General features: G+C 36.7%; 2 protein-coding genes across 2 annotated transcripts; one reads left to right on the forward strand and one right to left on the reverse strand.

The window, feature by feature from the left end:
• LOC105176392 (mechanosensitive ion channel protein 2, chloroplastic-like) lies at positions 1,657–9,809 on the forward strand. Its single transcript, XM_011099175.2, has 13 exons — positions 1,657–1,816; positions 1,904–1,963; positions 2,277–2,434; positions 3,324–3,447; positions 3,593–3,690; positions 3,763–3,876; positions 4,703–4,763; positions 5,303–5,452; positions 5,555–5,665; positions 6,020–6,187; positions 6,302–6,415; positions 6,913–6,969; positions 8,828–9,809. Exons 1-13 carry the CDS (start codon positions 1,736–1,738, stop codon positions 9,614–9,616), a joined length of 2,085 nt encoding a protein of 694 aa, XP_011097477.1. The 5' UTR covers positions 1,657–1,735; the 3' UTR covers positions 9,617–9,809.
• On the reverse strand, positions 10,728–16,290 carry LOC105176393 (uncharacterized protein At1g04910-like). Its single transcript, XM_011099176.2, has 10 exons — positions 15,582–16,290; positions 14,413–14,475; positions 14,225–14,306; positions 14,019–14,089; positions 13,839–13,927; positions 13,513–13,716; positions 12,822–13,092; positions 12,112–12,339; positions 11,812–12,009; positions 10,728–11,224 (listed from the first exon to the last, which is right to left on the reverse strand). Exons 1-10 carry the CDS (start codon positions 15,714–15,716, stop codon positions 11,015–11,017), a joined length of 1,551 nt encoding a protein of 516 aa, XP_011097478.1. The 5' UTR covers positions 15,717–16,290; the 3' UTR covers positions 10,728–11,014.

Raw genomic sequence — 16,594 nt, forward strand, 5'->3', positions numbered from 1 at the left:
AAATCAATAAGGGGTAAACATGGATTTTCATTCAATGTTTTACTAATATCAGCAAATTCAGTCAGTGAATTTTGACTAATATATATTTTCTTGGGGTGGTTAACATTGATATGAAATTTTGATTAACCATTGTTTTAATTTAATAAAGATATTCATTTTTGAGAAAATATTTTTTTAATATTACTAGTATAAGGATATTTTGGTAATTATTAGAATTATACATTAGAACTTTTTTGAATCGGACAAACAAGTTATTTGGCCAAACATACATACGTAAATTTCGTAATGTACGAAGAAGAAAGAAATGCACAATGCAGTGGTACCCACCGAAGTCATTGTTGTACCACGTGGGATACTCAGCCGACAGTACCTACGTCATTATGAGGTAATATTATAAGTTTTTTTTCTTTAATAAAAAATATTATAGTGTAATAATAATAATGTCTTGTTTGGTTTTACTTTTTGTTTTTCAAATTTAATTTTTACTTATAGTGTAATATAAATATTAAATACCAATTTAGGATAATCAAATATATGACACGTAGGGTTTTATTTTGTATATTTCTATATAATATAAAATAATAAATAATAAATATATATAAATAATTAAATATATAATATGAGGAAAAAAATTTCCCTAACATATTGATTAAATCGAAATATTTCGAGTTTTACCAAATTAAAGTGGAAAATTTGGTATTCAATAAGTCAACATGGACGGACCAAAATTTATGTAGGGTTGGATTGGATAAAATCGAATGCACCCCCATAATGATGATAGATTTTTGCCTTCAACCCCTTTAATTAGAGTGAAATGCACTTTTCACCCCCTAAGAGAAAAAAAATTAGCACTCTTCACTCCCAGAAAATAAGAAACCAATCTAAAATTCCAAGCAAAGGGAGAGTTGGAGTTTAAACAATATTAATTTATTTTGTCAAAATCTATTTATAAGGTTGGTCAGCAACTTACTCTGATAGAAAAGATTAGAGGTTCTTTGATTTTACGAGCATCGACATTTTGTTGCATTTATATATTGAGAACAAAGGTATATAAATTGATGGGATTCAGCTTGTGATTTGCGGAGGTGTTCTGAGTGTGTTGGGCTTATTTCTCGACATTTGTTCCCGTCCCATCATTTGTTTTGTAATGTCTATGGGAATGAAGTCATGTGCTCAACTCGAATCTCTTATTTGAGGATCCAAGCGTCTTATTTGAGGAACAAATTCTAGATGTGGAGTTTGAGCGGTTTATAAACTAAAAGTCTCATCTCCCTAGTGAAACATCATTACCATGATAAAATCATGAGACCCATAGAAAATCATAATAAATAATAACTTGTATAACAGAACACCATCGAGTCACAAACCACGTCAATACTCAAGAGTTCTTATTTGTCATTCCTTTTTTTTTTATATAAGAAAAAAAGCCAATGGAACGAGTTTGAATGGAAAAAAAAATTGTGGCAAACCTGACGCGCTGGAATATTTGTGTAGGGCGATATATGCCAACCTAAGGATTTCTGAGGGGCCAAATTGTTGGTTTTGATTTGTTAAGGGTGCAAATTGAAATTCTCACATATCTTCTTATCCTTTATTAATTTAAAATATAATATAAAAAGAGATATATATGTCTACATAGAGAGAGAGAGAGAGAGGAGGAGGAGAGGGGGAGAGAGAGAGAGAGAGAGAGAGAGCCACGTATACATATAATGGAGAAATACATGGTTTCTATCCAATGATGGCTATCTCTAGTTCTTTGCAACCATCTCTTGAGTTTGGAATTTGTAGTAACCATGGAAGCAAGAGAAGATTTCTGGTGCAAAATGATTCCTGTTTTTTATTTTTTGTTTAATCTCTTGAAGTTGGTTTGTTTCTGCTAACTTGTATCAATTTCAAGCTGCAGAGTTCGAAAATAAGAGGCAAATTATCTTCACTGGGAGCTAATCTCTCATCAGTTTCAACGGTAGTTTTTCGTGCTTTGTCGAATTTCAATGTTTTAGTCTTATTTATGTAAATGTAACTGCACAAACGGGAAAGAATTTTGATCCTTTTCTTCATTATGAACAAATGGAAGTGTAATTGGTTCTGATAGAATTACTGTCTTCTCGAAGATAGGGAAAGGTTCTTTTTCAATACTCTTGTTTATTTCACGCACTCCATGCAAAGGTTTATCGTGTTTTCTTTTCTTTTTCACTCATCTAATTCTGGATTTTTGCGGTCTTTGTAGCTTGTTCTAAGTGAAGCATGACATTTTTTTTCTTGATTTTCATTTCCAGCAACAATATTCTTGGAGTACAATTCTTTCGAAGAGGATACACAGACGAGTATGCACCATCCCTTGTAGAAATCATCAGTTTAAATGCTGTTGCTTTCTAAATGCAGGCCCCACTTTAGATGCTACGTCTGTAAAGAATTTCACTTTAGCTTTAGCAAGGTAATTAGTCCTTTAGACCAACTTGTTTTAGATTAATCAAGTGAGATCTTCCTCGATTTTGAACAGTTGTTTTGCATTTTATATGGTACAATAGTGCTCGGTTATATGCGTTAGAATTGATGAATGTAGTGATGAAACTATAGTCAAATAATCTAAAACAAAAAGGTTGACCAAGTATCGGGAAAAAGGATGTTAAATATACTATGTTTTTACTTGTCGAAGGTTGTGTTTTGCTGCTTCCATTTCCCCTGCTGTGAATTTTCACCACAACTGTTATAGTTGCATAGACCTTAGGTCTACTTCAAAATTCTGTTCAACGGTGACTTACATCTGTGTTATACAGCAGAAGTCTGATGAAAGAAGAATGAGATTAAACTTCAGTTGCTTAAATGGTTGCACACTGTAAGGGCTGTATCAAAAGCATGAATGATACATTTCCTTCAATTTACCACACAATGCACAAGTATAAGACATTACAGATGTGATGTCTGCTCGTTTGTTCGGTATATTGGAGAAGAAACAAAAATGAATTTAATGTACTTCTAGGAAGAGCAAATTCCTGGAAGTGGACACGCATTTGAAGGAGGATGTATTCTGGGTTATGAACTGTGTTGAAGCATAAGTAGTTTGGTAATAGGTTTTAGCCAATGAAGTCGATCTTTTTGTCTCTCGGCTATACAGCTGTTCCATTATTACGCCCTATTAAATTTTATATGATAAAAAATTAGGTTAAAACAAAGTTAGATATGCATGGATAATAAATCCAAAAATGTATAATAGTTGGCTACAGTAACATTTTGGCACTATATAGAGTTTAAGTGAGCATCTCTGGGTAGGGCTTTGGTTTCACTCCCTGTTTACCGTAACTGAAATTTTTCGGTTTTTGTAGATCATTTAATCGTCTACAAGGAAGTCCTATCATTATCAAATTGGCTTCAGCCATGGGTATAGTTGTTTTTGCAATATGGGGACTTGGACCACTTGTGCAACAAATCAGAAACATATTTCTGAAGGTATGCCTGTGCAAATTCAGTTCCATGCTTCTGGTCCTGAAATTCTTTCTTTATGCTTGTTAATATGGAAAGAGGCTTTGGGAAACTGAGTTGAGTTTTTTGTTCATCCACTAAGTTGAAGCACCCTACATTATATGTAATGCAGAAGGGTGATAGCAGTTGGCAGAGAAGTGGCACATATCATGTCACAAGCTCGTATATTCAACCATTACTGCTGTGGACAGGAGCAATCTTCTTCTGCAAGTTAGTTAACTTTGATTGAAAGAATAGAAAATCTAGTTAGATCACAAACTGAATAATGTGAATTTCTTACAGAGAATTGGATCTGATGATTCTTCCCTCAGAAGGTGGTCAAATTGTTAAACAGCGAGTGCTGAATTTTGTCAGATCATTGTCAACAGTGCTGGCCTTTGCACATTGTTTGTCGAGGTTAGTGTCATTATCTGTTGATCAAATTTAATGGCCCAGATCTTCCTCTGCATTCTGTAAGTGCTATCTTCCAGTTTGCTTCAAGTTTGAGATTAGTGTGAGATATTTCACATCATTGTTGTAGGGATGGCTCTTGGCACCTCCAGTCTAGCACAGATAGTTCATTTTATCAATTTATTGATGTTCTCTCTTCATATTTTTCTTGTATGGACCTTATAGTATCCACCATAACTTCATAATCACGTCCATGCATGTCTCTGTAAGTCCTCCTGATTGATTACTATTTCTACTAGCTGTAATGGTAGAGATATATGCATGTATGCATGAACACTTGCAAACAGTTAGCGCAGATATATACACGGCAAAGTGTCTATTATATAAATGCATTACAAACCAGAATCAGTACCTACACTGCTATACATAGTTTGTTTAACACATATAAGGGGAGAAGAGGTGCATAAAATTGATGTAGGATGTCGAGTGTTATATCAATTAATTAGTATTTGTTCCCTATTTGGGGAATGGTAACCTGACTATGTTACCTAAAAGACTTAACTGGGAGATGGATGAAGGTAAACCATGATCAGCTGTATATTTGTACAACTGTTCATAAATAAGGTTTGGTTCTTTTAATATTTTCTGTCTTAACATTACAAGAAATAACTTTTTCCTGTTATCTCTAGTATAAATCTAATCAACACGCAGCTTTTCTTCTTCTGAATCGTATGTATAGTCATACTTTCAGTCTCTAAAATAGTTTACATTTTATCTACATGATACAACTACTTCAGGAAGGACTAAGCCCACTTCGGATCACTTTATGCAGTGTAATTCAACAAGCACAGAAATTCTTCATGGAGACAAATGACCCTACCGACACTAGAAATGTATGTTCCATCTCTTTGTCTCATGCGGGTTTTAAATCTGAGATCTTGATGCACTTGAAGTATTTTTTACTATCAGCAAAATTGTCTTTACCTAATAATGCCTGCAATTACGCTGAGTAGAACCACCACTTTGTGTGATAATAACGTTGTTTGCCAATGAAAATAGGTTAAAAGTTCTAAAGGTAGGAAAGTGAGACTGCACAGATTATGTTAGAAGCATATCACTGCTTTACAAACTTCCTCGTGATTAGTTAGAGACCCGGATACAGACTGGTTCATAGATAAACCAAATCATAGTTATGCAACTCATATGATGCTCCTACCAAATTCCAAGATCAGAACCACACAGTAAGCTTACTTCACCTGAGCCGTAGATGGCGTACTATATTGAACATCTTGAACATGTAACTTAGGAGGCACAAATCTTGAAGCATGTGCTTTTAATCTCAGAAAAAGTGCTTTAATGTTTTCAAGCATATGGAACCATTTCCTTAGATTTAAGGTACTTCCAGTTACAAATACAAAGTGCTTCTTGGCAGATGGGCTTCCAGTTTGCTGGCAGAGCTGTGTACACAGCTGTATCGGTTGCAGCTGTATCATTGTTCATGGAGTTGTTAGGTTTCTCGACCCAAAAATGGATCACAGCAGGAGGGCTTGGGACGGTTTTGCTCACTCTTGCTGGACGTGAGGTGTGAATAAGCTTCAACTTCCCTGCTTGAATATTTCTGTGTATTTTTCTTATCTCTCCTGTTTTAAGTGCCTCTCAAAAGCATATTTTGTTGTAATCTCAGATTCTCACGAATTTCCTTTCAAGTGTAATGATTCATGCAACCCGGCCATTTATCCTGAATGAATGGATTCAAACCAAGATTTCAGGCTATGAAGTTTCTGGGACAGTTGAGGTTTGTATCAGGTCTCTTTTCAACATCTGGTAATAGACTTGGTAGATGAAAGTACTAGGTAACCAGGAGTTTTAACTTGCAGAGTTGAAGTCCATACTTGCCCAGTTTAGTGTCTGTGCATATCATTTCCAATCTGTCATTCATAGGTCAATTGTCATCAATTTTTCTGGTCACAACCACCAAGGTCACTATGTGGGTTGAGGTGTAGACTACTAAACTATAGCTCGAGTTTCAAATACAGCATATAGATAAACAAGTACTGCTCCCTTACGAAAAATAGAATCATCTAAAGCCATGAAAGTTCCACTTATCAAGTCTAATGAATCCATTACTTTTTGCATTTTCATTTTGCAGCATGTGGGATGGTGGTCACCAACAATTGTAAGAGGTGATGACCGTGAAGCTGTTCACATTCCCAACCACAAGTTTACTGTAAATATTGTGAGAAATCTCAGTCAAAAAACTCACTGGCGTATTAAAACCCACCTGGCCATCAGTCACTTGGATGTTGGCAAAGTTAATGTGAGAATCATTATTTTTTTCTTCTTTTATGTCTAATAATTTCTGGTGCAAAGATTGAGTCAGTTCTCTTGCGATTGATCCTTGACAAATTGCCCACCACGCCCTTCTCTGCAGAACATTGTAGCTGATATGCGCAAGGTTCTAGCAAAGAATCCTCAGGTTGAACAACAGAAATTGCATAGAAGGGTATTCTTGGATAATATTGATCCTGAAAATCAGGCCCTCTTGGTTAGTTTTGATTTTTGAACATACTCATACTGTCATTCTATAATTTATGTCAGTTTAATCTTCATTATTATAATAAACTACTGAAAAAATAATCATTAAAAGAAATTGGTGTAGGGACAGTTATCAATGGTTTAACCAACGAAAGAAAGAAACTCCAACTCCTTGTTCCTATCAGCTGTAGAAGTCTGTATAACCTGTTCTTGTGCTCCTTTATATTGGTTAAATTTCTTTATGGTTGCAGTTGTTCGCATTGACCATTTTGAATGATTTAATTTGTAACAGAAATCTTAAGCCTACTGGGCATTAAAATTTGCATTGTCTGCCTATTTATGAGGGGATCTTTTTTAATCCAGAAAATACCAAGTTTTTATATTATTGTTCTGTACTCTTTATATCTGCAGTATCTTAACAGAAAGAATATTACAAGTTCAGCTGAATATATTTTCTGATACTCAATACACCTCAAGTGCTGTGACCTCATTAATTTTACATTACAGATATTAGTTTCCTGCTTTGTGAAGACCTCACGTTTTGAAGAATATTTGTGTGTCAAGGTAAGGATACCGTTCTTTGCTGTTTTACTCCCTCTGCACTAAGACATGGTCTGCATGATCAATGTATTAATGCATTATGCAAGTCCAACTCCAGTCGTGCAAATCATATCTGTAGATTAAGTTAAGACATGTCTGCTTGATCAAGAGATTGATGTAGGGTGCAAATATCACAGTCAATGGGATAGATTAAGGTTATGCGATCCATAACTACACATTCTGCAGGCATAACTCCATTCAGGCAATTCATATCGCAATGAAACGACCGAACTAATGAATCTCATAATTCAGTACTAAAAACAGATTCGTGCTTTTCTACCTTTCTTCTAATTTTAGATTGTCTTCCCTTGTGGTTTTATTTTGGTCTCCATTTGGGGTTCAACGGGTGGGAGAGAAACGGAGTTCATGGGAAAACTGAGCTTGAATAAATATTCTTTAGAACCATGCAAACGGAAAAAGAGTCTCATTTCTTTGGCTTGTCACTTGCATATGGTTAGTAGAAGAAATTTTGTTAACAACCATAGCCACTTGTCATTATCTCATTGCTTTGTCACTTTGTGGCCTTATTTCGTCTCTGTACTTCTATATGTCTTTCCATGAATGTATTAGACTGTAATTGACATGGTTTAAGGTAGTCGAAACAGCAGTTCCTCGTGACGCTGAATGATAAACTTTACAGTTTGAATTTACCAAAGCATGCACTTGGAGTAGGAGTAGGAGCAGGAGTGACTGAGATAGATCTTTAAGACCCTAATTGAGAGAATATTATAGCATGACTGATGCAAAATATTGAAATATTTGATTTAGGAGCATCAATTTTAATTGAGTAATAGGTGGAGTATAGATGCTGACCATGCATGTATTAAGACCTATAAATCAATACACCAATTGCAATCAACAGTGAAATGAAGTTGTCAACAACTGTTGAAAAGGTTTTACCACAGGATAACAATTTCGGAGTGCTCCTAAATTATTCTAAACTGTACATAGTAGCATAGTTGTTAGTGGCACGCCATTCTGCGCCATTTGTCCTCATAGTGCGCCTCTCTTAAGCCCCAGCCCTTTTGTGCTGGGGCTCAAACACTGGGTGAAATAAAAAGCCCAGCCTTTGACTAAGTTATTTTTTAAAAAAACCAATAAAAAATTTTAAAAAGTAGGGGCTGAAAAATTTAAACATAAACTAAAGGAGAGAAGATTTGCTTTTGTTTTATATTTGATTTTGTTTTATAATGATTATGTAGGATTTGTTTAATCATGTTGCATGTTTTGAACTCTTTCTTTTTACCTAAGACTTGTTATTTTGCAAATTTCTTTTATGGTATGATGATTAAAATAATTTCTAATGTTTATATTTGATTGTTTTGCATATTGATGTGAATATATATATTGATGTATAAAATATATAATTTATTTCTATACATGTGTGCTGTGCTTTAAAGTGGCGCGCTCCGTGCCGTGTGCCATGGCTCAAGGTGACCCTTGCGCCATGGTGCGCCGTGTAACAACTATGCATAATAGTGAGAAAGGTATCCTCTAATGTGAGTTGATCTTGAGTGTTCCTCAGTCATCCTTATTTGTGATTTCTTAAAGAAGTGGGAAAAGATTGGGAAAATCTTGTGCGAGTACGTACGTATCCTCAAGTTTCTCTGCACTCGACAATAAGTCACTGACAAGCCAAAGTTTCGGCCTATGTCAGAACTGAGGATTCGAGATTTAAGTTTGTATTTCACCTCCATCTTGCTGTGTTCCCTGGACTTGTATTAAGTTTTGTAGTTTGATTTTGTCCACTCCCTACTATTCATTTCAATTCTTTATATTAGCTCCAGCTGATCTTCTTTGTCATTTTGGTGGAGAAAACCAGGAAGCTATTCTGCTTGACCTTCTCAGAGTCATTACGCACCATCGTGCTCGATTAGCCACTCCCATCCGTACAGTACAGAAAGTATTTACTGATGCAGACTTGGATGGTATCCCATTTTCAGATTCTGTATTTACTCGGGGAGCTCCATTAGACCGCCCGTTACTATTGATTGAGCCATCCTATAAAATCAGTGGAGATGATAAGATTAAAACTCAAGCTCGAGCAGCACGTGCAAATGGGGATGAAGAGAACAAGGCACCAGCAAAACCAATGCCTTATAGTAAAGTGGATGCTGAAGGTGAACCGACTTTGAGCATTGATACTAAATCTCAAGAATCAGAGCTTACCGACAATAATACAAAAGAGACAGCGACTCCAGATGCCAAACCTGGTGAGGAGTTTGGACAAAAACTCCATACTGGGACCAAGGACATAATATCGACATCTGATCCCAAGCTCAGTAATAGCACAGCAAAGTCCCGACCCCAAGAGGGTGGCTCTTCTTCTCCACAGCTAAAACAAGACGTAAGGCAACCAGTACCACAGGCTCCAGCAACCAAACCGTCTCTGGAAGAGAATATAGTTCTTGGTGTTGCTCTGGAGGGTTCTAAGAGGACGCTGCCCATAGAGGAAGATATGCCAGCCCCATCAAACCCAGAAGAGACAAAGGAATTGGCGGCATTGCTCAGCAGCAACGGTCCTGCAGTAGCTGAGAAGGAAAAAAGTGACGCTAAGCGAACGAACATGCCTAGTTCTCCACCCAGTGATCCCTCAGATCAGCAAGAGTAGCGGCATCTGGGTTGGCTCTGCATATGCACATTGGAATCACAACTGGTAAAGCCCGAATCTGCAGGGTGTACAGAACGCTGTAAATATTCGTTCACAGTCGTGTGGAAGATTGTTTCCAGACCTCTTGTTGTAAGGATGTTTTTCGTCAAATTGATCATACGTCAATGAAAAAGCTTCTGCCATGTTGAAATTAGCTGCGTTGATTTCATATTCATGGAATTCTGTGGGCTTCAAGGCGATGAACTGTACCTCAGTCGCATTTGTGCTTGTGGAATTACTTGCAAATGCATTTAGGCATCTATACAAGTGCAATATCATATTGTCCATGTTAACAACATTAAGAAACATACTAACTGACTCCTCTAAATAAACAGACAACTCTTAAAAACTAATACTACATTTATATATGAATGCCTGCTTTGTATTTCTTATATCGGTTCATAATTTCGATTCAAAATACTTTTTTTAGTTGTTAGATTTAATATTTAGTATCACTCTACTGAAGAATATTTTCTCAAAAAATCCACAACACATATTTTACTAATTTTTCAAAAGGGTTAATTACATTAGATCCCCTTCAAAAAATGCAAAATTACAGTTCTCAAAAAAAAATTTAAATTACTCTTGCATCCCCTATATAATTTATTGTTTACATTGATCCCTTTAGTTAGGATTCAAATGAAAAATATTGATATTAGTAAAAATATTATATAAATTTTTAATTTTACACCTCATTTAATATTTTTCATGCAGTAATTTGAAAAATGTAATGATGTTTACCTTTATTTTACATTTATCTCTTTATAAAACAAAACTAAAAATTGATATATATACGTTTGTTAATGTATATTCATGTGTTCCCTAATAAAAAAGAGTGTACGAAAGAATATCCAATGAGGATGTAACATAATTTCAATACTTTTTTGAAAAACAAATACAATTTCACATTTTTAAAAAGTATGCAAGTGTAATTAACCCTTTCTCGAAATGGTCAATTTTGATTTCTTAGTCCTAATCAAAGGGACAGAGGTTGCAGCTTTCAAGTCTGTGGATTAATCGTTAGAAATCTGTACTCTCCTTAATACTTTACAGATGACTTATAAACGAGACATAAAGAGCAAAGCAAGGTGGGATAAACAAAATAATCATAGGGATCCCAGTAACACATATTACACCAATAACCTAACTGCTGCTGTTCATCAATTTGTACTTCAAACCACAAGACCAACGATTCCGACCCGGATGAATGCCTCGTACGATCACGAGGGACTATACCTGAACATGAAAGGAGGGGTCATAACTTATTCTAAATAAATAGTACAAGCAAGAAACGGTAGCTGCTGCTGCTGCAATTTGTAGGAGATCGGCACCGTGAACTGTAGTAACAAAGAGACGATCTCAAGCATTGCACATGCAATCTGGAGCAGGATATGTGTATATGGACTGCTGTGGTTTACGCAGCCGGAGCTGCCCTTGCCTGTTCTTGTGCCCTTCCACCACGGCGTCTTGGAACTCTGGCCAAGTCAGGTTCTTGTTCAAGAACAGCTGCCCTAATAATGTCATGCTAGGTCTTATGGTCTTCTTGTTCTCGTACGTCCGATGGCCAACCTGTTGTTCAAAATGAACTTAGAAACTTGTCAGAACGAGATTTAGAAGGAAAAATCTGAGGTCTGGCTGTAAGAGTGAATTCAGCAACACATAAACCTCAAAACTGTAAATACTGACACCTCTTGCAAGCATGTTCTATATAAAAGAGTATCAGAATTTTGAAAATAATGTTCGCACACAACCTACGGTCTTTTTCCATGTTACAAGTTTCCTTCTGGCCATCGGCTCTTATGGTATCTGTAATGTAAAATATGACTATAGCGGCTAAAATGTAGTTTTTCAAAACTGAGAATAGTTGTTGTGTGCCTAAACCTCAGAGGTACCAGTGTAATTATCCCAAATGACCAAGACAATTTAGTACACCCATTGTTGGGACAAGATATAGAGCAAGTAGTAGTGACTGCACATAAGACCCTTCTCTAGTCCTATAGTTGTTTTAAGTGCATCACACAAAGCCTACAGTTGTCTGCCAGATACAAGAATTTAATATTTGCTTTGAAAATATATTTTAACTAACTAGCATTAGGCAAGTTAATCAGCATCTTCACATATAGGAATACGGAAATAACATGTATAGACGTGATTACCACAGCGTTGTGCATGTTTCCTGGTGAGGCAGAAATGAAGATATCACTGTGCATGCTGACGTAGTAATCAACTGCTGCTAACAAGGATGCCTTCCCTTTAATTTGAGCTCTTTCTTCTGAAGAGGCCAGGCTCTTTTTGTCTTCCATATGAGGAAACAAACTCCGCAAGGTCGAGATCCTAGCTTCCCCACCATATACCTGAAATAGAAACACCAGCAAACTTCAGCATTCAAAACCATGTATTCAGTTTTTCAAGGATGATTGTCAGATATTAAAACTAAGGAAACATTGCATGCAGACCTTGTGGGACGCAAGATACAAACGAGTACTGTTGTCGAATCCCAAAGCTGCCAGCAGCAATCCAATTTCCTCAGGAGTCAACGGGCACCGTCCTCGACTCCTCAACTCCTCGTCGGTAAATTGAGAATTCAACACCCTTCCCTGCCATATAACTTGTCGGTACTTCGCCAGAGCCAATTTTTCAGCCTTGCCTCCACCAAAGTCACAAGCTGAGTGGGCAGCCATATCCTGAGGAAACAACTAAACTTTTAAGCATCACACAGCCTCAAAATAAACAAACACGGCAGGCAAAAAAATCATGCTGAAAACCCTCATGTTTCAAAGAAGTTTTGCAGCATGTTTATTAAAGTTAATCTAAACGGCCACCTAGGGGCAGGTGCGATTACTTGTTAGACTCCTGCTTTTGATATTACCAAAACCTCCTATCCAAGTTTACATTGTTTACAATTGAACTTAAGAGGGGAGATTCTTTCAATTTTGGAAAAAGAAAGAGGTACAATCAATAGTTGAAATAACTGTTACGGGGACCTCATTTTAATTAACACCTATTTACTAGAATTGTGTACATTGTACAGTACATAGATTCTAGCATTTGAGCAAGTTAAAAGAAATTTAAATACATAAAATAGTGCAAGATCCGATGCTAAATTAACACCTCAAAGAAATATATTAAGTTACGGTATTGTCTAAACAAAACAAGTGGATCATACCTTGTCAAAACGAAGATGAAGGACAACAAACTTCCCAGTCCCTTGCTTGTCTTTAGAATCACTGACTTGCCTTAGGTAATTACTGCCGTCCACTTCACTTGTGCTCGGGGGATATCTAAGACGGGTAACGAGAGCATCCCCAAGAGCTCTTATGTGAGGAACAAAAACTAATGCTTGGAAGTTGACTTTACATCGTAGTCGTTGGATGTCCTCGGGCATATTGTCAAAAGCCAGACGGTGAGAAAATGGGGCAATTGCAGCAATCCCGTAACTATAATCCAAAGAGTATTACAATTATACCAACGATTAAAATTGAAGCACAAAACTAGAAAGAGTAACGTTGTTTTCAGGTGGCAAACATGCCAATAAGTTATACGGTTTTGAGCTTTCCTAATGTGAGACTTCGATGAAACTGCATCGATTTCTGCTTGCTATTTACCCAGGGATAAAATAAGCTTCCCTATTTGATTTGGGACAAGTGTGTTACAGCCTAGGTACATCTAAATTTCTAGAACCTTGAATCCATTATTTCATACACTGATGCGCAAAGACATGGCTAATGATGTACACAAGGAATTAGCAAAATAAACCAAAGTTGAATATTAGAACATTCCAAGATGATTAAACCAAAAATATGAGATCAAAAAAAAATAAAACCCGCTTTAAGAAAGATTAGCTCTTGTTCACCAACCTCTGCAGCACAGGCAATACATTCTCTATATACCAGTTTGCTGAAGCATGAACAGGTGCTGTTTTTATTCTGGTAGCTCGAATGGCTGTAGCATAATACTCCCTCGTGCTCCAAAAATATTCATCAGGCAACTCTTTGACTATAGATATGTCATCTTTCAATACATTAATGAAGTGATCCACATCAAATATATCCATGAATGTGCTGCAGAAGAACAAAAATGGGTGTCATCTCACTAAGTTACAGCTTCAAATAGAAAAGAAAGGTGAATGAATTCTCTGCCTAACAAAAATGTTGTGAAGGGTTTGAACTCATTAAAAAAGGACCTTGAATCTTGCCAAACAGGATTTACTTCAAGATGTGGGATTATGAGAGTTGCGTTCAAAATTTTAGCAACAGCAACTGCATCACAAATCTTTATAGACAAAGTATACATATCAGTGAGCGACATTAGTTAAGAAAATACATGCCCATGCATATATCATCTGAAAATGACTTTTACTTACACCCATCCTTTGCTGATTTAGTCCTCCATCAAGGAACACCTGAATATACCCTTGCGACTTCTCTGGTAATGCTGCTTGGCAGGAAAAGACAACCATTTAAGAAGGGAAAAAAACATCCATTTAGTTTACTCATTCAAGAAACCTCATTACTAATAGTTTATTCCTTGAAAGGAAAAAGAAAATGGCACAAAATTCTGATAACTTACAGGACACACTGTCAGATCGGGCACAACGTTTCCATTGTTGCTGGGCCAGAGGCCTCCACAGGTCAGCCAGTTGTTCATCAGGCTAACGAATAAGAAACAAATAAAGAAACTAAGTATCAGCTACTTGAAGAACCACTGAATTGGTTATTGTTAAACACATGCAAATCAAATAGTGAAATCTTACTCACAGTTTGTCGCTGAAGGGCACTCTTAAGTAAACGAGAATGTCTTGGCTTTGGAGCATTCCACTCCTGCAGAAACAAATGGAAGTAGCCTTGGTTGGCAAAGCAAAGCATAGACATGTACTAATCTGGAGGACATATAGTTTATCTGTAATTCATCTGTCATCAATTTAAAAACCGAAAATGAACTCCCTTCAGCCGCTATCTCTTAATTTGATTAGAAATATACATGCAGATCCCTTTCCTACCTGTTTCCAACATCTCATGCTACGAGTGAAGTGAACATTCAACACCCAGCATCCGCTCTCGCTTCCAGACAATTGACCAAACACCTCACAATCTTTTCCCTCTTCAATCATTATAGTGACTAGAATACAACTTCTAGAGTAGAATAGGCAATTACTTACCACATTAGTGTGATTTGTTCACTACTCTCATGGCAGTCGAACTCAAGCTCGTCCCTGAATCACCACAAGTTCCTGAACAACTACTGGAGTTTTAGGCATACAACTCTAACAGCTGCAACCTACCAACTCCTTGTTCAGAAATCAACATTCCAGAAGTGCGTAATGATGCTCATGTTATACTTATTGCAGTTTCTTATAGGATCTGGCTTTTACATGTGGCATATAATAAGCAAATCTCATAGCAGCAAACCACCTATATTTTAACAATTTTCGGATCAGTAAATTCAAATTCCATACTTGAGCAATTTTGGAACAATATCCGAACTCTATCCACTGTTCCTCTTTCGGCAACTCTAGCTAACCATCACTACAGCCTACTATACATAATTTTCTTCCTCCACGCGCCAACATTTGGGAAAGACATCAATGTCCTAAGTAAACAAAATGAACCACCATCTTCAAAGTTCCAACAGCCAAAACTAAGAACACCCAGATTACCAGAATCCTCCTCAAGGTCAAACTTTTCCCTCAAAAGTACTATTTCCAACTTTCACACGATACCATAAATAAAACATCAGAGATCAAAGTTCCTTTTTTACTTTCCTTCAACATTTTCCCCATTGTGCTACTATCCACCATCAAAGCAAACAAAACTCAGATACAAGAGATCAAGTAAAGAAATCAACCAAAATCCCCAAACAGGAAAGCACAGAATGCACAGAAAAGGAAAGAAAATCACAACAAATTACACAGAGATCAAGAACATACCGAGAAAACAGATGGTAAGGCATGGCTCAAAGGAGTGAAAAGGCTAGGAAACAGGAAGGGCAACAGCAGCACAAGGGCACCAGCCATGGCTTCTCTTCTATGGCTATTACTATGAGAAAGAGAGTTCTGCCTCATAATAATAACAATGACAAAAATGGGTCTTGATCTTTAATTCTACTGCAGCAGAATTGTTATTTTATTAATTAAAACAAATGGGCTTCAAGTCTCAATCTTGGAACACTCCACCAAAGTGACTTTGATGAAGGGGGGAGAGAGAGAGAGAGAGAATACAACATTTAAAGAGGGGCCATCTTCATTATCAGCCTCAGTAAAAGCATCTCACATGCCCACCTATCCCTCCCCTATGTACTTGAAAACAGTATACTTCCACCCCCCTCTATCAGAAAAACCACATTCTACAAACAGAAAATAAAAAAAAAATGAATCTTTTCTTGACAAATCACCCGGGAAAATTTATGGGGTTTTCTCTGAAAAAGCAATTAATACGCCCCAAATTGTTCAAGAACCCAAAAAAGTAAATCTTGTATCACCCTCACAGACACACACACGCACTTATCATAACAATAACACGGTGAGAAAGCAATGGCTTGAAACGACGCTGTTCCAAAACACACACACATACAAAAACATATACTCAGGAAAGTACAAGAAACAGCTTGACTGATATTGAGTGTATTCTTGGGAGCAATGAATTATAATATATTTATATACATATATATATTGATGTTGTCTTTTTCATAGGGACCCCAACACCCCCCCAACGGATAGATTTATTGGAGAGAGAGAGAGAGAGAGACGGGCACCGCTTTGAAGGGTTGTACGTGTCATAAAAGGAGTGAATCGTGCGCTTTGCTTTACTTTTCGTGAACCCTTTCACAGACTGTTGCTTGCTTGTGATGTAGCTGAGGTTTTCTGGAAGCAAATTTCTCTTCTCTTTCCAATAAATTTATGGGTCTCTCTTTGCTTTGACACCACCGACACCGCTCATTGCA

Source organism: Sesamum indicum, linkage group LG13 (genome assembly GCF_000512975.1).
Source record: "Sesamum indicum cultivar Zhongzhi No. 13 linkage group LG13, S_indicum_v1.0, whole genome shotgun sequence".
Classification (NCBI taxonomy): domain Eukaryota; kingdom Viridiplantae; phylum Streptophyta; class Magnoliopsida; order Lamiales; family Pedaliaceae; genus Sesamum; species Sesamum indicum.

What these genes read in the sequence shown, in the direction of transcription:
- LOC105176392 (XM_011099175.2), top strand. Translation starts at nt 1,736, where the DNA reads ATGATGGCTATCTCTAGTTCTTTGCAACCATCTCTTGAGTTTGGAATT. An exon ending in ATCTCTCATCAGTTTCAACG is followed by an intron (nt 1,964 to 2,276) that starts GTAGTTTTTCGT and finishes TTTCATTTCCAG; the next exon opens with CAACAATATTCTTGGAGTAC. An exon ending in ACCCTACCGACACTAGAAAT is followed by an intron (nt 4,764 to 5,302) that starts GTATGTTCCATC and finishes GCTTCTTGGCAG; the next exon opens with ATGGGCTTCCAGTTTGCTGG.
- LOC105176393 (XM_011099176.2), bottom strand. Translation starts at nt 15,716, where the DNA reads ATGAGGCAGAACTCTCTTTCTCATAGTAATAGCCATAGAAGAGAAGCC. An exon ending in CCGATCTGACAGTGTGTCCT is followed by an intron (nt 14,090 to 14,224) that starts GTAAGTTATCAG and finishes CCTGCCAAGCAG; the next exon opens with CATTACCAGAGAAGTCGCAA. An exon ending in GAAACATGCACAACGCTGTG is followed by an intron (nt 11,225 to 11,811) that starts GTAATCACGTCT and finishes TTTGAACAACAG; the next exon opens with GTTGGCCATCGGACGTACGA.